The sequence below is a fragment of the Carettochelys insculpta genome, chromosome 12, assembly GCF_033958435.1.
Source record: "Carettochelys insculpta isolate YL-2023 chromosome 12, ASM3395843v1, whole genome shotgun sequence".
NCBI lineage: Eukaryota > Metazoa > Chordata > Testudines > Carettochelyidae > Carettochelys > Carettochelys insculpta.
Genome location: NC_134148.1, coordinates 21,054,761 through 21,080,015, shown reverse-complemented (window position 1 = coordinate 21,080,015; position 25,255 = coordinate 21,054,761). Strand labels below are relative to the sequence as shown.

Here is a 25,255-nt window from a genome sequence, read left to right as displayed (position 1 = left end):
CTGGCGATACTGAAGCACCCTCTGCCTGCAATGGGTCCCACGGAGCTGGAGCAGTCCCCTGTGCATGGTAGGAAGGGGGCTGCTTCTGCCTCACCAGTTAACCGTAACCAATAAGCCTCATGCATTTAGGGTGAGGCTTACTGCTTAACCATTAACACTGCTAGTTTGTAAAGCTATTGATTGTGCTAACAGCTGTATTCAAAAATACTCAAACATGGATAGAAGCAGAAGGAATACATCTCTACTTGTAAGAACAGCCAGTGACATTGGCTCCAAGGGATGCTAGTGAAGCTACCTGAATGCTGGATTCAGAGTCAAAACTAGATATGTATTGTTTAGCTCAGTTTCATAATGCTTTGTGTGTAATTAACTCATGCTTTGCCATGAGAAATGCTAGCATACATCCTTCCCCTCCTACGCTCTTCCCTTCCACCACCACTGCTCAAGGCAGGCTCTCTCAAAATTATGGAGCCCAAAACACACAGTAACAATACTCAGGTATCACTAGAGTGGAAAGGACAAGGGCTGATGCCAGATGTACTCCTTTCTCACCAACCCGTACCAACCCCTTTTGATTTCTGCCTGCATAACTTGGTTTCACTCCACATTATCAGGGAAGAAGCAGTGACCTGAAGGTATACAATATGGTACTTCTTCCTTGGTAATTTGGAGCAAAATCATAAGCTCTCTGCTGCCTTCATGAGATACACTAAGCATCTGTAGCACCATTTTGTACAAAAATCAAGAAATACTTAGATAGAATGAACTAAGTTGGCAGAAATGGAAGAATGGGTTCATCCCAGTTGTAGAAGCTGTTTCGACACATGCCATTAATGAGGCAGTTCAGAAGAACCTAATGAGGTGCTGACATGAATATGCAGAACCTCATTAGCATAATAGCAGCCACGTGCAATTCAAAAGTGCTGCTTTCAAAATGCACACCGCCTGTGTAGACGGGGTCCTTTCAGAAGGACCCCTCTGACTTCAAAAGACCCTTCTTCCTAAAACCAAACAGGAAGAAGGGACTTTCAAAGTCGGGGGGACTTTCTGAAAGGCCCCCTTCTACACAGGTGGCGTGTGTTCTGAAAGTGGCACTTTCAAATTGTGCACGGCCACCATTATGCTAACGAGGAACTGCATATTCACGTCAGTGCCTCATTAGCATCTTCCGAACTGTCTCAGTAGTATGCCGCCTTTGAAAGGAGGGGGCATAGGTAGACACAGCTGGAGAGAAAAATGTGTCGTTCAGAGCTACTGACGGTACAAAGAATGCAAGGTTTAGCAAGAGAAATGACAACCAGCGCAGGTAAGCAATTTGAAGAACCATCATCGGCTAAGATCCAAAATTAAGCATTCCACTGCCATTCCTGTGGCTGAAAAATGAGATACTCCTTTTAATTTCATCCATCTTTCAACCAAATATCCAGGGTGTCTTTAACACTATGCATTGCTTTTTATAGGCAAAAGAAAATCACCATCCGAAAATATGAAAGCAGAAGGGGAAAACGGCTAGATTATCAGACATGCTACATATGCAATTTCACCTGGTAAAACAGAAGGTAGGCAGAAATAGTGACAAAAATGAGCCATTGAATGAGTGTTAAAAATGAGTTAAACATCACCTCACTGGTGTTAAACCACAGATGAATTTGACTAAATGAATCTGCAACAAAGAAGATCCTTTGGGTTGAATCCTTGGCTAATGCAAATGGTCATAACTCAAGTGACTTTGTTGGAGCTACTCTAATTTACTCTAGTTAAGGATTTGTCCCTTTGTATCTTCCTATCTAAATTTCAAGTTCAAAGTACTACATCTGGTGGATACTAAAAGTTTTAATTTATTAACAAATAGTGCCTTTCGATGTATCACACAAAAGCTGCAGAAATGTCTTTGTCTACATTTGGTCACCTGTAGGGCCAACTATAGGTCCAAGGCAAATGTTATGCATTTTTTCCACCTCCAGATAATTTTGCACCTGAGGACATATCTACACAGCAGCTGGAAAGTGCATTTCTAGCTTGGTGAGACATATGAACACTAGGTCTGTTTGAGCTAGCACCTAAAAATAGCTGTATGATCAAGGATATAATGAGGATCTTGGATGGAAGTAATTGTGTGTGACTGGTCCAGCAGCTGCTAGGCTATGGCAGCAGCAGCACTAAAATCTGGAGCACATTAACCCAAGCAGATCGATTTAAGTATTTAATTGTAACACTGCAACAAACATGCAATATTAAGGACCTACTGAGCACATACCACACATAATTTGTGGACAGCATCCCAAAAGAATTTGAAAACTGGGGGAAAAAAATATCAGCTTGTTTTTCAAAAGATCCTGATAAAAAGTGTCTCTGTATGAACAGTGGGCTAAAGCCCTTAGTTATTTTCCTGTGTTTAGAGTTGAACTGGTGTAACTGAGAGAAGACCCAAGTCCAGAAGATCATGTTCTATTCTTGCCTAAAGTGTTGTGAATTCGAAGTGCCTCCATGAAAGTGAAACAACTTACTATAGATTTACAGCAGCAACAAAACTATTAATTACTTCTTGGAATCTCCTGGGTTTACATCCTAGAATTGCTACAGTATGGCACGTTTCCCATTTTCCAATTCTAATATGAAAATAAAGTAACAGTTTTGTTTTGTTTTACTGCAAATTATAATATACAAGTTTGATGGAAAACTAGATTCCTAGCATGGATTTCACTTACCCTAACAGAACAAGAATTAGTCACATGGTTGACTGATCAGCTTAACAAAAATCTATTAATTGTTATTATTTTTTTTAAATAGCCTACAGCTTCAATCATCTTCTGGCCAGTTACATCATCTTCTTCCCACTTACATCAATGGGAAGATATGGCCCACACCTAGGCCAACAGGAGAAGTGTGATTCACTATGCTCACTATAAACAAATATATTACCTGCATCCAATAATTAAAGTTTGTGTTACTTCCATGCATAACTTTTGATTTCTGCCTGATGATACTGTACTCATCTTTTCACATATTATTATATGAGGATCTGGACCCTGCCTCTGTCTGCCTGACTAGCACTGAAATATCTACACAGTTCCCAGTCTAGGTCAGACCAATTTCAAGGATCAGTGCCATAACCTCCCATGTTCTACTGTTGTAGAGATATAATTTAAATTAACCAACTACAGTATATCCTAGGAGGAGTTCCCTAGGTATTGTAGGTTCTATTTCAATTACAGACACAAACCGAATCAGAAAAACCTTGGAGCTATCTGTCAGTGTGGCAAATAATAGCTGCCTTGCTAACTTCTAGCTGTTCCTCACAGTTCTAGGAGTTGACCCTGCTTCTTGACGCTCGCAACAAAATATTTAAAACAGTGATTTAAAATAGCCAATAGTTTAAAATGCTTCTTGCATTCTTTAAGAAATCATAATACTTCTGGGCCACTGCATCACAGTACCTTCTATTTAGATGTGAAAAAAGGCAACATCTCTAAGGTACCTCAAAAGAAGGGCAAAATTATGCTCTGACTTTCAGAGGGCCTCTGTAGAAGTGTAACATTCCTTTGTTCACAGGGATGCACTAAATTCACCATCCTTTAGTATGATGCAACCTTTTTCTACTGGTCCAGCTGGTCTGTTCTGTACCAGTCTTGGCCTCCTCTCCAACCCTCTTCACTCCTGCCTTGAGCCCTATGTGGTGGGTAAAAGGGAACAGTTCCCGTATCATGAAGTGCAGGGACCTGCACTTGTGTCTGGCTGCTGCACAGGGCTACAACGAGAGTCTCTTCTCTTGTGCCCCCATCCACACACAGCAGCTTGGGTATGATCTGCACCATAATACTTAATTTCCATAACCAAAGCCAGAAACTACTGAAATTCACTTGGTTCCCTATCCTGTAAACCCCATGGAAATTAAATACTTTTTTGCAGCGGCCAACAGGACTATACACTGCTTGGGTACCATGCTAGCCCTCAAAGTAAGTCTTAGATAATGCACAGACTTTGTGTTAGTCTGGTCTTCTTGAGTTCATTTTATGCTGGGGCAAGTAGTTACCATTACCTTCAATGGGAGCTTCACACGTGAAGTGCTTGTGTAAGTAGACTGTTGGCCCCTTACTAAAACTCAGTGGAGATTTTTTGACTAGCTATCTCTTGGACCCAAAGAAAGGGGAAGGGTCAATGAGAAATTAGTACCCTGAGACCAACAGTGTGCAGGAACAATGGGAAGAGGCCAACGCTCCAGGCCAGCCTGATTGACGGGACAGGCAGGCTAATGAGGGAGTAAGGAAGCTAGGGGGATCTTGTCCTCCATGTGAGTGGGAATTGCCTGGGTCAGACAGAATGGGAACCATTTAAGGAGAGAGCAGGGTATAGAGCTGAGGAGAAGATCCATGCCAGTCAGTGACACAGGGCAGACACCAGATCCATACTGGGAAGATGGCTGCAGCCACAGAGCCAGAGGGCCCAGAGAAGCCACCCACGAGCTAGAGGCAGAATAGTAGAGAGTGAAGCTGGGGATGGAGAAGCTGGGAAGATCAGGGGGGAACCTGGGTAGAGGCCCAGTGCAGGGGGACTCCACCAGCTAAGAGGCCTTGAGGCCCAGATGGGGGAAGCGGCTAATGCTGGGGAAAAGGGTCCTGACATCCAGAGCAAGTGTCTGACCTGCAGCTTCCCTGAAGCACAGCCAGGGCTTGAGGAGGAGTCCTGGAACTGACAGGGAACAGATTGTGACCTGCCCAGACATTCCAGGGACACTGTGTGTGAGATCTCCATGCTACAGAGCAAGATGAGGTGTTTCCCACTAACGTTTCCCATTTTTTCTTATTATTTGTTTGGTTTTTTTTAATTGATTGCTGTTTAATAAGTTGCATTTGCTTTGAAGAAATGCAGAACCACAAATACATATAAAATTCTGTATGTAATCGTCAGTGAGTCAAGGAAACATCCAGTGTGAAGAGAGCATCCTGGAGCAGGGAAACCCTAGCCCCGAGCTAAATGTCCACAGGTTAGAGCTCCAGTCCCCAGGAGTCCTGGCCTGGCCTTGTTGTGGTTTTGAGGACTCTGCCACACACCAGATTGGAAGGGAAGCCCTCTGGGTAGAGGAAATGGGAGTGGGGACTCGGATACTTTTGCTAATCTGTTTCACCAGGGAAGTGTAGCAGCCAGGAAAATTCCCCTCAGTAGCAGGACCAGTCCCCTGATTATACTTACAGAGAGCTCAGAGTTTCTTTTCTTAAATGACAAAGTGAATTATTCACTGCCTAATTAATTTGACCCATAAAGTTTGAAACACCTAGATTCATCTGTGTGATTTCTACTTAAGTTTAAAGGATCAATTAAAAAAAGCAAGAACATTACTGAAGGGTGCAAAAGTCGTGTAACTTCATAAATTTGACAATTAACTTCTTGTACCAAATTTCATTAAATGTGGGATTTAGCAATAATAAATTATGGCTTCACAATTTTCACCAAAAATATTCCTGTTCAGAGCTATGCAAAATAAAAGTAAACACTTAAAATGTTCAATTTAAAATAGATATAAAAGGAAATTAAGACAAATGAGAAACCGTCTCCTTGGTCCACCTACTAGTGACTATGTATTGCGGAGCATATGGGATAAATTCTGCTCTGATATACCTTCTACAGTCAATTCATTTTAATTGAATTGAAGTTCGAACAAAATTTAGCCCTTGGTATGGAATTAGCAACCAATGAATGCTTTGCTGGCAGTGTTTGGGCTTTCAACTCTGATTTTTCTTCCTTCTTTGAGAGTAAATTATACTCTTAATATAGTTCTTCTTGTTAAATTTCCTATTTAAAATATTTAAATGTTTCGTTAATATGCAATAGGGTCTGAGTTTCATTAGAATATAGCAGCATGTCAATATCCCCTTTTAGATTTAGCTGAATTGTGGGCTTTAACCTTAATCTATATTCACAGCATATTCTGTAAGAGCTCCTGAGAAGCTATTACACTGTATCCTGCAAATATGTATTAACAACACAGATTGCATATTATGGATCCATAATAACAAATGCATGTGCATGAAAATGTGTATGAAAAGTAAACACTGTGAATGCATAGTAATAATTTTAAAGAACATTAACATCTCATCTGTTTTATATTTAAGATCTAAAGTGATTAAACCATTATATGAAATTATTACTTAAAGCATTTAGAAAAAGTACTGTAGCTGTGACAGAGAGAATTACAATAAATATACAGAAAGTGTGCCTTATTTTGTTATCCTTAAACATAAGTCTGAACAGTTTTATATCAGAATGTGCTTCACATGCACACCCTAATTCTCTGGTAAAGATATTTTATGCCAGATTTCAGCAATAACATATATTTTTGTATTCTGGTTCCAAAAACAACAAAAGACTCCCGAGATTCCTGCGAGAAATGTTGACGAATTTTTTATCCATCAGACTCAAGGATTTGTAAGCGTTTCCTTGAATAGTAACCTCAAATTCCAATTAAATGCTTTCAAAAATGTCTTTTACCTCACTGAGAAGAAAGGGGGCAACATTCTACCTTACATTCTCCGCACACACAAAATTACCACTTACTTCAATAGGCATTGTAGGTGGACAATTAACATAGAATTGGGACAAAACAGGGTTAAGGTTTCTCCAACACAAAATCTTCTCCTTTGAAATGTTAACAACTACCACACAGTGTTAGGTGCCTATTCTTATTTCCTGGTAGTTAGAATAAGAAGTTAGCACAATGTCTCAAATTCTACTGTGGACCAATGTTGATTTTCTACTGACGGCCACCATGAAAGTTTGTGGTAAGAGGCATCAGCTTCTAACTTTTTGCTCTTACAATCTTATTTACTCCCATTTTTTAAAAAGCAGAGTTTGTATGTATCTTAAAATGTTGTTGTTTTTTTAATGCATCGTAGCCGTGTATAAACCTGAGCTAAGTAATTTTAGTGTCACAATGTTAAATTTTTCAGGGTAAGATAATGTAAACAGTACTTTAAATTCAGTGAAATTTCAAGATTTACAAACTATGAGATATTAGATTTCATACTTGGTAAATCTTGAGACAGATTTGCCCAGTGCTGAATTCTGAGTAAAATAACTGAACAAGAAATAGGAATTAATTTAAAATATTGCCAACATCTTCAGAAGTGTTAGTGCATTTCAAATTCATTCTGATTTCAAATGTATTACCAATTTCAAAGCTATTTCTCATACTTAAAATGAAGAACCTAACTAAATCCAGAGATATCTCTGGAACCCAAATGGAAGTAAGTGCATGCATTGTACCTGTGCTTGTTATTTAAAATATATATCTCTCAGCAACCTCCCTCTGTGGGGCTGGCAGAGAAAGTCAACCAAAGGTACATCAACTCTAGCTATGTTATTCTTGTAGCTGGATTGCTTATCTTAGGTCGACTTTCACCCCTATTGTAGACCTGTTCTTTTGCTCCTTTTGCATTATATTATATATATGTGTGTGTGTGTGTGTGTGTGTGTGTGTGTGTGTATATTATATATATATATATATATATATATATATATATATATATATATATATATATATATATATACACACACATATATATATGAGAAGGTTGAAAAGGAGGAGCAAAAGAACAGGTCTACAATAGGGGTGAAAGTTGACCTAAGATAAGCAATCCAGATACAAGAATAACATAGCTAGAGTTGATGTACCTTTGGTTGACTTTCTCTGCCAGCCCCACAGAGGGAGGTTGCTGGGAGATATCCGAAACGGTCGATCTAGCGCATTTCTACTAGACGTGCTAAGCTGAATCTTGGAAGATCAACCTCTGGAGCATTGATTTCCCTTAAGTATAGGTATGTCCTGAGGTTGCATGAAACACAGAATTAAGAAGTTATTCCAAGCATGCTGTCATCAGGCAAGGAATACAGCAGAAGAAAAGGAGACAACCAATGCAGTCCAGGGGTAATGAAAACGAGTGACCAGATAGGCAGATCAAAAATGACTTGAACACTTGCTACCAAACCTCAAAGGCACACGATGGTGAAGCTGGAGGGAGAACTTGCTCAGTTTAGACTGCATTGGTTTGGAAGAAAACCCATAGAATGTGGCCTGTCATATATTTACAAAACAGACAACGTACAAGAACAAAAAGGAGTTTTGCACATTATAGATATTAATCAACAATCACAGCTAGGGAAAAGTGCAGTACCAAATAAAATATGCATAGGGAAGTGTAACATATTCAGTGCCTCATCCTAAGTCATTCCAGAGTACCTTAAAATTGTTTTCAAAAATAGGACTCTTAAGCATCACCTTCTTAAGTCACCAAGATGCTTTTAAAAATTTTATCCCACATCCTTTTTCACTGCAGTAGGATTAAAGCTGTAATTTTAAGCAGCAGATTTAAATCTTTGACTCACAGAACAATATATAATGGTGCAGAAAAAAAAATAGGTACAGCACTGCATATCATTTACCAGTCTTCTGAGCTCAGCGTGGTTCTCCATCACAGGAGTAACTTCTTTTCTGCTTCTTTTGAACAAAACGGTGTTATCTAGAAGCAGTTTTCAAATGATGTGCAAAAATATGAGGCCTTCAAAACTGCAAAAAGTCATACTAGCTTTGGAAAAAAAAGATGGTTTTCAACAGATTTTAAGTGCTAATAGCATCATTTTAAGATAAGCCAACTTTTTTGAAAATTAAAAATGATTTAATATACTAGCAAAAATAAGTATCACATGACTTGACAGTTTCTATTCTAACTTTCCAACTGCATCAAATAGCTTACTAAAAATCCATGCAGTATATAATTTATGCAGTCTACCTTCTGATAAGTACCGAATTGAATGTTGGTATTGTTCACATCTAAACATGGAAGTTTGTCTACAACAGGCACTTTTCAGCATAGCGAAGGACTTGCTTATGTTAGCTTGTAAAGCAAAATATCTTTATAAACGTTCCAAATTAAGTTTTGCATAGTGAATTTTGTAACATTATGTTTTTCTCCAGTATTAATATTTTCCATATTAAATGAGTGCTAAACACATTAGCTATGTTTACACTACCCAGTTTCGTGGACAAAACTCATGGAGTGTCCACACTAAAAATGCATTCTGTCAACACAACTCAGTACTTTTGTCGACAATATTCTGCCTCTCTCCCACGAGGCAGAACGCCTTTCTCGACAGAGTCTGCCAACAAAAAAAGGCTGAGTGGATGCTCCGGGGGACCCTCTGTCAACAGAAAGGGCTTCTGGGTCACCAGGCAGCCCTGTGTGCTGTGCTTCCAGTCAGCCACTCTGTTGAGAGAGGGATGGGCAATCCGGCTGCTCTCTGTCAACAAAAAGGATTGACAGAGCAATCTGCTTGTGTGTGTGGCTGCAATCTGTTGACAAAAATTTTGTCAGAATATATCTTCTGACAGTAACTTCTCTCGACAGATCCCTATAGTGTAGATGTAGCCATAATGTATTCTTTTTTCCTCCACAAGATTCATGCCCATGTACAGAGATAAGCAGTGTACTATGATTTTCAACTAGGTTAAAACATCTAATAGTCTCTCAACAGTCAAACAAGTACATTTACCGTTCTCATGAATCAGAAGTCACTCTACTGAATTATCTGTGAATTCACAATTTAAGCTGAAATACTCAATGTTAGTTTTCCCAAGTATATGGTAGTGAGCATTGCAATTAATTATCTTCCCTTATTACTGATCATCAATTAACACAAAAGCTTGCTAAGACTGAGTATGCTGAAGAAGGCAAAATGTAATGACATAATTTGAAATTGGTAGGACAGTAAATTTTTCTCTTGTTAATAATTAAAGTAGATAACTTATGTTTTTATTTATAGCTTCCAGAAATATCCGGCTCAGAAATATCCGTGCTGCAATATCAGCTAATCATTTGCTTGTCAGGATCTGACTCAAGCTCTTGTATTTTATTAATATGCACTGTATCACATGGAGCCTTTAACTCTCACTCATTTATAGTCAGAAATTAAATTTTCTAATTAATAACTGTAATATTTTACCATCTGTGAATGGCCCCATTACAAATCTGGGAACCTATAACAATACATGATAGATTAAAACAAAACTAAACAGCAAGGGCTGAACAAGAAAAAAAGAACAACACATTACCTGTTTCAATTTCCCAAACATAAACTGAATCATCTTCGCATCCAACAATTAGTAGATGTTCAGCAAGGTGCCATTTTATCATCTTCACAGGAAACAAATGCTTCCTGGCATGTAAGAGACATGCTTTCTTGCGAAGGTGTAGAAGTGCTACTGAATGATCACTGCATACACAGCACACAATCCTGTGCCCATCTAGCTGCAAAAACATATCAATAACTGAATATGTATGTTTTTTTTAAATCATTTTTATTGTGGTAGCACGATGAATTCCAATCCATTGTGCTAGGCTCTGTACAAACACAGAAAATGAAAACAAAACCAGTCCCTGCCACAAAATATAGTAACTTGTTTTGTACTCGCAACCCCAGGACCAGGAGGTTGCCGGATATTCATATACGCTGCTTAATAGAGAGGCAGCTGTGGGATCTCTAGCAGGAGGGCAGGGGACCCTGCCAGCCCCATGGCTGGGAGCTGGCTGGGTGCAGAGCCCTGCCAGCAGTTCCAGACCTGGGGAGTTGGCGGGGGCACTGGGGGTCAAGGAACTCCAGCAGTCCCTGGGCTGGTAGAACTCAGTGGGGGCACAGAGCTCTGCAGCTGGCTGGGGCTGGGGGAACTCCAAAGGCCATTGCCTCTGCTGGCAGGCCCAGGGCAAAGGGCTGGGAGCTGGCCGAGGTGCGAAAATGGCAGTAGCGCCAAGGTGTGGGGGCTCTCCTAACAGCCCCAGGGCTGGGAGCTGAATGGGGCACAGGGGAACACTGGCAGCTGTGGGGCACAGGGCTCTCCCGGAGGCCCCAGGGCTGGGAACTCACCTGGGAGTGGGAGAACACTGGCAGCGGGAGAACACTGTCTTCGGTTCACCTCCTCTGGGGCACCTGGCATTGGCTACTGTCGGCAGACAGGATACTGGAGTAGATGGACCTTGGGTCTGACCCAGTATCGCCGTTCTTATGCAGTGAGGCTGGGAACCACCTGGAGTGGGGGAATGTCGGTGGGCCTGGGTGTGGGGGAACTCTGCTGGGAAGGAAGCTCTGCCAGCAGCCATGAGACCGGGGAGCAGAGCACTGCTAGGGCCAGGGGAACCCTGACAGCCCCAGGGCTGAGAGCTGGCAGGTCCAGACCCAGGGACCAGGATGAGTTAACCCCAGCAGCAGATCTGGGAACCTATAACATGAAAACCCAAGGAGCCTGCATGGGGTGGAGCCCTGCTGTCAGCTCCAGCCCTGGGTCTAGGGGCAGCCCCAGCCAGGAGAGCCCTGGGGGTGGAGCCAGCAGGGGATGGTGCTGGTTAAATGAGAGTTCCAGCTGAACAAATACTGGAGAAAAAGGAGTTTAGTGTACATTCATTTAGAAACTAGTGTTGCAATACAGCATCACAAGAATTGTTTGCACAGATTAACTATAAATCTGGTCTCCAAAGTCAAGGTACAATCCAATGCATGTGTGTTGGGAACTCAAAATTGCATACATCAACTGGTATTAAAGCAGAAACTACATAACCAAACGTACTTAATAACAGAGTTTTTCTTTGGAAAGAAAAAGAAATTCAAATTGCCATTCTTCTGACATAAAATGCTCACTTTTGACAGAAAGGACGAAGAAAAAATGTGTATATCCACTGCAAAAAACTGAGTATGTTGTAACTGCATTTTGCATTGGACCTGTTCCCATTAAGCCTTATTTCCACAAATAAATCTTACTGACACAGGGTGGAATTCACCTAAGAGTAAAATTCACCCCCTGTGCAAAGGACCAGAGCAATGTCTATGTGCCACATAAGTCCAACACAGACCCTGAAAACAGCACTTAAAGGGGTCTTAAGAAATCATGTTACCACCCTTTGCCAACGGTGTGATTTTCGCCTTGCAGTGCAGAAGGTCAGAATGAGCCAGTTAAATCTTACAACTCTGTGTACAAGCAATTTCTCAACAATATCCTACTACTTACTGCTGGCCCGCCACCCATACTATCGTATCTATCCTCTTATTTTTGTTGAGCTAGCTCAAAATCAAAACTAGCACAGGTATGTCTACCCAAGCTGGAAATTTAAGTGGTAAAACCCTTGCTCCATGGGCTTCAGGGGCTTCTCATGTAAGTAACAATTTGCTGTATTGAGCCCTGTACATTTAAAAAATGAACAATAAAAATATTAGAAATAAAATATACTAGAGCTGATCATTCATTGTGAATTAAAAGACTGTTTCTAAAACATCTTGGTAGACATGAGAAATAGACATTTTTCAGGTTCCAAAATAATTAGACACATTTACATATAAGTAAATGTTATTGGCCTGATTCTCCTCTCACAATGTTTTTACACCAGCATCACTATTGAGATCAGTGGAGCCATTTCCGATTTACACCAGCATAAACAAGTGAGGAAAGAATCAGGGCCTGTGTCCCCTTAGGCTAATAAATTCGTTCAAGATTAGCTTTCTCTAAAAATGCCACACAGAGAAAGACAAGTAGTGATACTCCACTCCAGTTCACCAGGCTGATGACTGAATGTGAACCAAACCAGCATAATAGTGGCGGATCAGATCCCCGAACAGAATGCCAGGATAGAAATTGCACAAAATATATAAATTAAGTCATTAATAACTGGTAATTAAGTTACAAATAAAATGAGACTATTACTGTATAGTTACCAATAAAGTGTTACTCTTGCTCTCTCCCAACCCAGAAAATCCCCATCTTTTCCTCTGGCTTTACTTACCCTGTAGTTTTCTGGTGACAACAACAGGTTCATTACTGGACCAGCTTGCAGAGTGAACTGATGCAAAATTTCCTCTGTAAATATATCCCACCAGATCACGCGAGAATCCTGGCCACCTGACACCAGCCAGCTCGGGTCAAAAATGGCTGATTTACTGTGTAGATAAAGTAAACAAGTAACACTGCTGCTGTGGCCCTGAAGAACTTTGTAAGGCAAAGAATCTGTAACACAAAAACGTTAGATACGTGATTTCTGTCCTTTATTTTATTTTTGTTAAAAAGGAGCTTTCAGATTCTTTACTTCATATATATTATAGTCAGAAAATAGACATGATGAAATATATTCAAGAGTGCTGTCAGCACCAGACATATGGAGATTAAGCAATTGGTTAGCACTCCTAGCATATCAAGGCTGTCCCTTTTTGCTTGTTAAAAATATTTTGAACCCTTCCGACACAACAAATACTACTTAGGACTGCCAATGAGTTAGCATCACCTTTATTCAGAGGTCACAGAGAGGTAGCCATGTTAGTCTGCATCTTCACAAACAAAAATGCATTCCTGTAGCACTTTAAAGAATAACATTAATGATTTATTAGGTGATGAGCTTTTGTGGGGCAGACCCACTTCTTCGGATCTGGAAATTCTGATAAAAGTCAATGCAAATATTTATTAAGTTAAGTGTGTTGCCTGAGATCACTATGAATATCAAAAATGGGAAAACTGTCCTTTGTAGTTGAGACCCCCCATTTAATAGGAACTGTTAAATCTTGGGTCCCAACCTGCAGCACCAGCATCCACACTGTATTATGCAGACCTGAATTCTAACATCCCTATTCCAGACTTCCTTGTGTCCTCTCAAAACATGGCAATTCTAGCCCTTTGTTCATGGTGCAGTGTGAGAAAACATGACTGCCCAGCAAACTTGACTACTCAAAGGAATTCTGGGGTACTTTCAGCAGAATCCCAGAGCACAGGTCCAGTGGGACTTCAACCACACAGCAGAACAATAGGGCTTGAACCTGGATCCCCAGCTTAACGCAGGCTTAGCCTATGTCTATACTACAGCACAGAGTCCATTTTAAGGCAGTGAGGTTGATTTTAGAATGTCACTGTCTTCACTGAAGATACCATTACGTTGATTTTTTGCGAGCACTAAGTCAATTTTCTTACTCCGACCATGCGATTTGGCATAATGCCAAGTTTGAATTTAAAAAGTCAGATTTATGCCCATGTGGAAACAGTGTTACTTTAAATCCATTTTGTTAGCCTCCAGATGTGTCCCCTGGGTATCCCACAATGCCTCACAGGTGTACATTCTGTCCACTTTCACCTCCCATGCTCTCCAGGTGTGCAGGAAGTAGGAACAGGAAGCCTGGCATTTTGACTTCACTTCTTTATGATCAGCATGGCTATTTGGCGCATCATTTCAGCAGGTGTGCTAACATCCACCTTATCACACCATGTGGCAGCTTAGCTGTTTGGACAAGACAGTGAAGATTTTCAGAGGCTTGCTGTCACCCCCCCACATGGCAAACATTTTTTGGCGGGGGTGGCTGTTGTCTTGATCATCAACAGAAGCCCGTGGCTGCTCCTCCCATGGGGCCTTACCCGCACCCACATGCCTGCACCTTGGTAACAGGAGCCACCTCTGGAGCTCCTGAGGTTTGGGGGCCTGGCCCTGGCTAATGCTGCATTTTGGGCTGGCTCTCCTATATCCTGGTGCCTTCACCATACCCTCTGGGATTCCCCACTTTTCCTAATTTCCTTCTGAAAAATTGCCGTTTGATTTCAAAGGGAGGGGAATGAGGGCAGTGCAGTCTGCAGGGAAAAAAAATAGAATACAACGGAGCTCAGAGAACTGTGGGATAGGTTCCCACAATGCACTGCTGCAAGAGTTGAACTTTGGTAATTTTAGTAGGGACACTCTAAGTAGACTTCATGGGCAGGTGCAGACAACTTCAACTTTATAAAATTGAGTGTTATGAACTCTACATTGATAAATTGAACTTTATTTCACAGTGCAGACATACCCTTAGAGACTCCACCCCAGTGGGATCCTGGAACCCTTTATTTGAGTCCTAAATTAGCACAATTTGTGTGTAGAGAGAAGAGGGACTATGCTTGCACCAGAGTTCAAACCCTTGGCTTATACTGCAGTGTAGACATACCATTTGTTTCTTTGTAATACAACATAGCCAGTTCTGCTACGTGTGCACAGAGTATTGGTAGCACAAACCTGAGCTCCAATGCAGCAGCTGCAACAGGGAGAGAAGTAGTTCTATGCTGGTGGGTGAACATACTCTATCATTTTCCCTTGAACACTCCCTGATCTTTAACGAAAGACTTAGGGCATTTTCAGTAGCTAAAGAGGAGAGAACATGGTCCTCAGTCTAACTTGTGAGAAACTCCCAGTACACAGGATTCAATAAGGACTATAAAATGTCTCCAAACAAATAAAAGTTAGGGCCAGTCCCTGAAAATGTTTGTAACTAGGTACAGGATTATGATCCCCAGTAGTCTTATTGGTCCTGATTCTTCTCTCAGTTCCAGCAATATAAGCAAGGGAGATACAGCAGAATAAAGCCTGTGTAAAGGAAAATAGAATCTGGCCTGAAAAGAAAATTCATTACAATAAGGCTCTTATTTCTTTAAAGGAAAAATATGGGCCTCAAATATTTAAGAAGTTACTTTATTAGACAAAAAGGAAAAACCAGTTACACCAAACCAAACCAAACCACACACACACACAGAAATTGGGGATCAATAATGTGTGTTATAATCTGGTATTGTGTTTAGTTAGGGTAAAAAAGGAGAATTCATACCAAAAGAAACATGGATGTAAATTAGCATTTAGAAGAAGCTGGTCAACCAGAACTTACACTTCTGAGAATTAAAATCAGTTAAACCCATACATTTGGAATATGCAAATAATTTATAGACATGTTAATATGACCCATATTTATACTTGACTTGCAGTGACAATTTCTTCACCTACCTGATGGAAAAATACAATATGTACATTGCACAATACTAAACAAATGATTCATGGCAACATATCCACAGGAGAACAGTGTAAACATTTATTTGTTCCATGAGAGAAGCAATACTGAATGAAAAGAGAAAGACTCAATTTTCCCTCAGTTTCATGGCTGCTGCTCTCAGCAATATCACCAAGAGCAGGACTTGTGTAACTGAGACTGCTGCCACACCACCATGATCCTGTCATAGGGGCCATGGTAATGAGGCAATTTGAAGCTAATTAATGAGGTGCTGACATGCATATTCAGTGCCTCGTTAGCATAATGATGGCCATGTGACCACATGAACCAATGTGGCTTTTCAGATTGACAGTAAAGATGGGAGCACCTTCAAAATAAGTGCCCCACTTTGACATTCCCTTACTCCCACAGAACTAGAACAAAGTAAGGAAATGTCAAAGTGGGGCACTTATTTCTGAAAATTGACATTTGTTTGTGAGGCTTTCATTATGCTAATGAGGTGCTGGATATGCATGTCAGCGCCTCATTAGCTTGCTTCGAATTCCTTATTACAATGGCCCCTCCAATGGGACCATGGTAGTGTAGCAGCAACCTGAGAACAAAACTGAATGCTCATGTCCCTATTTCCTCCATCCTTTTTCCTTTAGAAGAATATGAAAAGATGCCTGTTTAATCATTAGACTAAATAGAATTTCATTAAAAACTTACATTTCAGCAAGGAAACATCTTCTAAAATTCTTGCTTTGGCTGCATGCAAAGCAAGTGTAATTAAAATTTTCCCATCTTCGCACCCACACACCAGCTTATCAAGCTTTGGCACATAAACAGATGAACTGATTGCTGCACTTTTGGTCCCATCTTTAGATGCACAAAGATGATCAATAATGCCTTCCGACATAGAATGATGTTTGTCAAAATCATCCTGAAGAGTCCAAGCTGCTGCTATTGGGATCTCTAGCAAAATGGAAGTCAAAAATAATTCACATGATGTTTCCAGGAGTTCAGAAGTATAGAACAACTCAAATGAGTGACTGATCATAAACATAAATATAAAAAAAAAAAAAACACACTTGTGTCCTGACCACCCCCACCTAATGGGCCCTTCTTTCTTCCTGTGGTTTGGAACAGCAATTGCAGTTTTTCCACACCAGTTGGATCACACAGTCCCTTAGTGGGGCTATCCATGTACTAGCCTATGTAGGCACACCGTGACAGCACTTTCCATGACATTTTAGCCAGGTTGGGCAATCTGTGCCAGGACTATGCCTATGTTTGTCCCCTCTGGATCTATGCATGTCTGTTTTGGTATGGAGAGCCTTGCATTGGTCTTACAAACCACAAATGAATTCTACCCTGAATAACTAGGGAATCTCTACTTTCCAGGGTGCTTAGTCCATCACTTTTCATGAGAACTGAGCCAGCAATATTGTAATTAAACACTACACAGCATATATGAAGTTGCATAACCTTTTGGTGATCCATCAACCGTCAACACTGGAACATCAGGAATATGCCACAGGGTGATTCTTCCAGATGCTTCTCCAGAAAAAAGTATCTTATAAAAGGGCTCCTTCCTTTCATTCATAAAGCCCATAACAAAAGGAAAACTCTAATAAAAATAACAGCAACAAGTCAACGCTTCCATATGAAGAGAAATTCGAGCAATACTTAATTGCAAAACAAAACTATACCATCTGGAAATATACTGGTAGAAACAAAAGGCTGAATCCTCCTCTGTGACTGAATAGTGCTCAGCTCTTTACCTGCTTTGTGTTACTGTTTCGCAGAAAGTCGGTAAGGTGAGCAGACATTGGTCCAAAAAAATTCCAGACATATAAGCTAAATTATCTTATTAAAAAAACAGAACAAAAAGAATCCTACATTCACAATAGATTATATGACACCAAGAAAAAGTGTGGAGACAGTGTTTGGCCATAATTATATCATGGCCTAACAGTGTCATCATTTACTTCATGTGCAAAAAGATATCAAGAGCTGAGCTATAATATACTTGAAGAAATCAGACTTGTTACTGACATCTATCAACAGGTCTCTGCTTATTGAATTCATTATAAGTAGCTATTGTACAATGCTGAGAGAAATACATGAAGAATGCAAATGTTTTGTTTATTGATAGTTGAAGTCACACATTTATCTATTGGTACTAGGGATGTGAACACTATTTAATCAGAGACCCCTGACAGTAGGGATTAACACATATCTGATATAATATACTCTATCCCACTAGTGCCCAATATGTAGGCCTGTGAAGCATTTAACAGTGAAGGCTTTCATAGTTCTTTTCCCGCACCCTTAAACTGCGTTAAAATACATGTGAAAAAACATGGAGGTTGAGCTTTTCAAAGGCACAAAGTGCCTTTTGATGGCTGTTTAGCATCTACCTAAAAGTTAATGAAAGCTGGGCTCTGAGCTTTTATTCTGAGGGAAGATTCTCCAAGGCACAAACAACACCTGCAAATCACTTTTCCATATGTGAAATTATTAAAAGTTACAACAAGGATGTTACGTGATGGCAAATGGGAAGAGAAGACCATAGAATTATAAACCTGGGTCCCCCTACGAAAAAAAAAAAAAAAGAGAAACTCCTGATCTCTGGACAGCCTCACAAGCTACTTTGACATCACACACTCGATTTTGCTATAAAATCACCATGGATTTTTCCATGACATTAATTAGACAAGATGAAGCCAAACATCAAATAACAACAGAAAATAGGTATTTTATGAATACTTTAAAGAAACAATGCATTTATTTGTTGGAAAAAATATACATAAGCTGCTCTGCCCCTGTAATGACCCAATCATTGCTTAGCCATGTATGTTGGTTACTTCTCTTCCTTGATGGTCTTTGACCTTCTGACTTCACAACACATAAAAATTAAACATGTTAGGCTGAAGAAGACTGTGCAGCAAAAGGGCTATTTAAAAATTTTTACTTAGCAACACAAAGAGGGGATTAATAAAACAAAAAAAAAAACAACCTCACACAGCTCTGTATATTTAATAATGCTTTTGGTGGGGTATAAATAAAAATGCCTCTCTGACAGTCCTGAGGAATGGTTTTAGTGCCTGATCCTGGTTCCATATAATTCAGTCTAAAAAAATCAAAACTAATTTCAACAGAAGCAGGACTCACATACTATTATTTGTCAGTGAAAAAGTAAATAAAATTCAATAAATCTTATCACCAGTCCAAGGTTTGTTGTTCTTACTCAGGCAAAATCCCTGTTAAAATCAACAGGACTTTTGTTTTTACTAGAGTAGGGACTGTAGTAACTAATACCTTATTTGGTACTTAAATCACTCAATTTCTGTTCATTCAACCACTCACCATCATCTTTAGTCATAGGCCTGGTCTACGCCAGGCTAAAATGTTGATTTAAGATATGCAACTCCAGCTACGACAACTGCGTAGCTTGAGTTGTATCGCAGATCAATTTTTCTGGCCGTCCCCACAGAGGGAGGTCATTGGGAGAAACTCTCCTGTCGAACTCCCTCACTCCTTCTGACAGTGAGGAGGAGCACCAGGGTTGATGGTGGAGCTCTGATGGTTTGATTTAGCACATCCCCATTAGGTGCACTAAATTAAACCCCAGAAGACTGACCCTGAATGAGCCAATCTTCTGGTAAATATAGACATACTCTTACAGAGAGGAAAGCAACCATTTAGATGCATGCTTTCCAATAACTGAATTCATCTGTGTCATCCACTGTCAAGCTAGTAAGCTTGCAATTGGCAAGTGTTTACAACTAGAAGTTGATCCTTCAGCTTCCTGATTGTACAGCCTTCCCTAAGCTTTAGAAACAGCTTCTCAGGCCTTAGATACCAATCCTGCAAAGACTTACGTAAGTGTTTAATTTTATACACTGAGTGCCACTAGTAAATTCTGTTCACACTGGAAAATAAAAAGTTAAACACATGCACATGGCTTTGCAGGATCAGGATAGGAATGCACAGTAAAATGTAATGTGTTCAAACATCTGACTATAAATAGTTTGTGGTAGATGCATTTTGTAATTTACTAAGTGTTCCTGTGATCAACTAGCTATGCATGTGTGGGGACTTTTTGCAGGACTGTGCCTCTTGGGTGACAGGAATTCTCAATATTCTACCTTTTCTTTTAAATTTTAATACACTTTAATACAATTTTTGAAAATTAACCAAAAACCCTCAAAGAGCCTTTATAAAATATGAAGTAACATATGTAATTAATTCACCATATTTGAAAGTGAACACTAGAATCAATTATTTGTAACAACAATGCAACAACTAAACACAGTTTGATTCAATGCTTTAAATGTGCAGTTTGCTGCACGCCTGTCTAGTCATTACAAGCAAAACATGAAGCTGGTGGTGCATCATTCACAGGTTACCTTATTTTCTTTCACGTAAGTGGAGCACAGTAAACGAGGATAAACAGTTTCTTTGAGTACTTTTCCATCAGCAGGATATATGGTTTTAGAATGTCCACTGTACAATTAAAAGGAAAATCAAATGCTTTAGACATGTGTCTTTTTAAAAGCAGGATAGTATCCAAGATCCTTGAGTTCAGTTAAAAGTTGCTGGATAAGTAATTACAAGTGATTTCTTTTTGAAACCACAGCACCAGCTGCCCCAGTTCTACATGGCTAATCTTATTCCTGTATCCCCTGCTGTGCCAAACAAAGACTCGGGGCTGTCAAATCTCCTAGTGCCAAAGTGTTTTTGTTCTGGTTTTTCATCATTTGCGACATGCAGAGATTTTCCATAATAAACGTCCCAAAGTTCATCTTGTACCTGAACTTTTTGTGTTCATTTCCAATGGGAGCCCACCTGTGCAGCAGCTGGTAGATGTAACTGTGACCATCTTCCGCCCAGATGATGAGTCTCTGAGCAGCTAACACTTCACCACCAGCAAAGCACTGACCACTTTTACTGGATTCAGTGCACAGCAAGGAAAAATCACAATAATCATAGACCTAAAGACAGAAAAAATGATGGATAAGTGCAAATGAATGTTATAATGTGTTTCCAGTTGACACTTTCATGGTAAGACAAAAGCTGGCTTTGAGCAAAGATTCAATAAGTAAAGCATTCTGAGTCTGCTTTTATAGTATACATTCAGACTACCCTGTTAAATTCAATGGCATTACGCTACTGTTAAAACATTGTAAGATCAGAGTCAGGCCAAATGTTTCTAGGACAATCTTCCCCCACTCCTCAACAATTAAAATTAAAACAACATTAAAGGCTTAAGGGTAGAACTACAGTTAGGGGCTATGTCTGCACCAGAGGGTGCACCAGACAAAATGCAGTTTTGTCAACAAAACCTGAGGACCCTCTAGATTCCCAAGGAGTTCTGTCAACAGTAAATTGTCAACAGTAAATTGACAGAATGCGGCACTTTTGTTGACAGTCTTATCCTGCTCTCTGTGGCCGTGTCTACACTAGCCCCAAACTTTGAAATGGCCATGCAAATGGCCATTTCGAAGTTTACTAATGAAGTGCTGAAATACATATTCAGCGCTTCAATAGCATGTGGGCAGCTGCGGCACTTTGAAATTGACGCACCTCGCCGCCGTGTGGCTCGTCCCGGCAGGGCTCCTTTTCGAAAGGACCCCGCCTACTTCGAAGTCCCCTTATTCCTATGAGCAGATGGGAATAAGGGGACTTCGAAGTAGATGGGGTCCTTTAGAAAAGGAGCCCCGTCGGGACGAGCCGCACGGCAGCGAGGCGCGTCAATTTCGAAGTGCCGCAGCCGCCCGCATGTTATTGAAGCACTGAATATGTATTGCAGCGCTTCATTAGTAAACTTTGAAATGGCCATTTGCATGGCAATTTCGAAGTTTGGGGCTAGTGTAGACACGGCCTATGAGATCTGTCGACAGAAAGCTGGTCTGGATGTTCCGAGGGCCCTCTGTCAACCAACAAATCTTCCAGGACATCGGGCAGCCTGTCTGATGTGCTTCCAGTTGGCCATTTTGTTGAGAGAGCAGCTGGGCAGTCCAGTCACTCTGTCAACAAAGTGGAATCCGCTTGGCAATTTGGCCACGATCTGTTGACAGAAGTTTTGTTGGAAGATATCTTCTGACAAAAAATTCCGTTGACAGTTGCAGTAATCTACACACAGCCAGGGGGCCAGGAGAATGCAGGTAATTTGTGTTGTTCTTCTATTGCAGTTACAAAGTTCATCCTATGTATAACTATGCTAACATCAGGACTGAATATAGCCCATTCAATTAAGACCTTCAAATTTTCTGTCAGGAGAGCTTTAAGTTTCCTCTGTTAATATTATTTAAAATGCATTAAATGTTGACAGATCTACTGCCATGATCACACTACATCTTTAGCTTCCTTTCCCAACACTTTTTGATTTTCTCCCAGTTTTGTCATCTGGGGCACAAGTTAATTTCTTCACTAAAGACAAGGCACCCAAATCTATGCTTTCCCAGGAGTGCATGGCTGAAGATGGCTTCCCCAGTCTCATCTCCTCTGAAAATCCAGAAGCTGCTACTCCTTCCCTGCTGTGGCAAGAGATTATAATGGAACGGCCAGGGGCAGGCCTGCTGACGGGGTGCGGCGTGGGGCTGGGGGAAAGACACCAAAGGGACGGCTTGCCCTAGGCCCAGTCTTTCAAGGGAGCTCGGAGTTCCAGTCGCCACTACCAAAGGAGCAACAGTGGCAGCAGCTGGAGCTCTGAGCCCCTTTGAATTGCTACAGTCCCAGCAGCTGTGGTCCCTGCAGCACTGAGGACTAAATGCCTTAGGCCCTGTCCCGCCTGCATTGGCCCCACCCCTTCCAGGGAATACAGCTAGGCTCCCCTCCCACCTTGCTCCAGAGCCCACAGCAGCTCTGGCTTACTAACTTTCAGTGAGATTCCGAAGCCTAACTGCTTATGTCACTTTCGACAATCAGATTTTTAGGCATTGCAAAACACAGCAGAGCACAGCACTTAACACCTTTAAAAAGCTGGGCCTTCATCAACACCTCAACTGCGTAATTATGGTAATTGGGGAAGAACGAGAGCAAACACTTTTCTCGGATACGCCTAATAGCTAGAGAGCGCAGCTACATTTGATTTACAAAAGAACACAATTATTTATATATAAAACCAATCAGGTTCATTTTTCCAAAAGGTAAATTGCTCACAGTGTTACAGAGGAAGCATTAAGTACTATGCATAATGCTGTACCTTCCAACAGTTTGACAACACGACTAAGAGGAGTCTCTCTGTGTATGTGCAAAATCGTATTGCTTGGCAGTTTGTACAGTCCAGAGATTTGGATTCTTGTTCGTATACATTTTGCCTCTCCTAGATATTAGAGGAAAAAGTGGTAGTATTAGACAAGCAAAATATTCTGATTTTTAAGCTATGAATTTCAAGACTGAAACCATCTATTAAACCAATTTGTAAATATACACTTTCTAAATGCAGTACAAAACTAACTTTTCATTAAACAGTGAATAGGGGGAAGAATTCCTGGTCCCGGTGGAGGAGATGGCCATACAGTGGGCCCTTTCCTCATTCTCTCAAAGAGGTGTCAGTGAAGGACAAGGATCATGGGAGGGAATAGGAAATATTGATGGATCTAGGAGTATGCACTAGCCATTGCTTCATGTAAAGCCAACCGTGGTCTATAAGCTGGCAGCTTCAGAAGCACAACAGCCATTGCATCTACACTACAGCGATCTTTTGAAAGATGATTTTCTGGAAGTTCTCTTCGGGAGGACAGTCTTCTGAAAGATCACGTCTACACATAAGAAGTGGAGCAAAAGAGCCATCTCTTCTTTCGAAAGAGCATGTCCACACAGCCTTGGATTCTCTTTCAAAAGAGTGAGGCAGGAAACACTACGGACAGGGTCACATGGCCAGAAAGCCCTTCTGGGAGTGCCAGCCACATGCTGCCTTAAAGGGTCCCTGCTAAACAGCCACTTCCTGCACATGTTGCTGAGGCCTGCTGAGCTGTTTACAGTGAAGCTGAGCCTGTGCCAGGCCTGACTCTCGCCTTTGAGAGCCATGGATCTATGGCAGCTGGTGGCCAGTTGGGCATAGGTGAGGGCATTCTGCCAGTGGCCTGTTGTGTCTCAGAGGACCTCCTCCTCATTCCAGAGGCCCAGGAGGTCCTGTAGCTCTGTCTCTGTCCATGAGGGGGCCCTCTGCTTAATGCCCCAGGTGGGCTCCTGGGACCCCTCAGTTGGCTCTCTGGAGGTGCCCTGTGTGTCCTGGAGTGGCTGGCTGCTGGCTGTGGTGGTGCCATACGCTGCAGTGATGGCTGGGGAGCATGTGGGGCAGCAGTGCACATGACTGCTGCCTCCACACTCTCAGCTTCCTGTCACGGGGCTTCTGGATCCTTGCAGCTTTAAGAGCAGCTGGAGGCAGAGATCGTAGAGCCTTGATGGTGCTGGCAGGGGCACCTCCATGCTCCGACTGGCTGGCGCTATGGATGACTGCTCTTTTGAAAGATGGAGTCGTGGAGCATCTACACGAGCTTTTTTGTGAAAGACTCTTTTGGAAGAAGGTGTTCTTCCTGGTTCGGGAGCGGAATGCGGCATCCGGAAGAAGTGCAGCGTTCTTTCTAAAGGAATTCGAAAGAACGTATTTTGTGTGTGGACTCTCAGTGTGTTCTTTCAAAAGAGCACCAGCTAGTCCCAAAGAGCTTGCTAATGTAGACGCGTCCTTACAGCATAGCAAACAATAGCACAGTTGTATGCTGGGTAAATGATCTTGACTTACATTAATACTTTCACACCACTTTTACGGTCATTATAGTCTTATCTTTTTGGCTTTGAATGCATGAATGCCTTGCAAAAAGAAAAAAAAATTCTACTTTTTGTCTTTTTTGATGTGAATATCAAAGGCTCACTATTGAGGCTGAAAAGCCAAAAATGGTTATGTTGGAATTATTATTAATTATTGATCACATCCCTGAAAACTGACATTTTCTGCCACGAAACAACTCCTCCCCACAACCATCAAACCTCCACAAGAAGGTCTACAGTGCTCATTCAATCTTAGCTGTTAGGTTAAAGCAAAACAGCCACCATCACAGGCAAGAATGTCACAGCAGCCTCTGGTTGACCCTTGCAGCTCCAGGAGGGAAGCACAATTGATGAGAATTGTGTTCCTGGGTGTTTGAAGAAGATCTGTTCTTGCTAGCTCTGAACCCCTCCTGTCTCAAAGGGCAGAAGAGTAAAGGGGCAGGATAACACCCCCATATGTTTGTGACATATCCATTTGTGACTGGTGGCTGCACAATCACTCAGTTTTAGCAGCAGCAGTTTCAAGGCTGCAGCAGCACTTGCTGTCTACGACTGAGGTACTGGAGGGAAATGTTAAACAAATACAGATTTTTATAAACAATGAACCTGGTTTTAGAAGTGACATCAAACTTGACACAATCTTGTTAAGGCTTTGATCCTACTTTGTAGTAAAAGTACT

General features: G+C 41.1%; 1 protein-coding gene across 1 annotated transcript in view; it reads right to left on the bottom strand.

The window, feature by feature from the left end:
• WDR72 (WD repeat domain 72) overlaps positions 1–25,255 on the bottom strand; it is a 186,610-nt gene that overhangs the window by 149,115 nt on the left and 12,240 nt on the right. The window contains exons 6-12 of the mRNA XM_075007021.1: positions 23,009–23,128; positions 20,650–20,795; positions 20,211–20,307; positions 17,284–17,425; positions 16,525–16,770; positions 12,816–13,036; positions 10,103–10,298 (exon numbers count right to left, since the gene is read on the bottom strand). Of these exons, the coding sequence (XP_074863122.1) occupies positions 10,103–10,298; positions 12,816–13,036; positions 16,525–16,770; positions 17,284–17,425; positions 20,211–20,307; positions 20,650–20,795; positions 23,009–23,128 (1,168 nt within the window). The remainder of the gene's footprint in view (positions 1–10,102; positions 10,299–12,815; positions 13,037–16,524; positions 16,771–17,283; positions 17,426–20,210; positions 20,308–20,649; positions 20,796–23,008; positions 23,129–25,255) is intronic.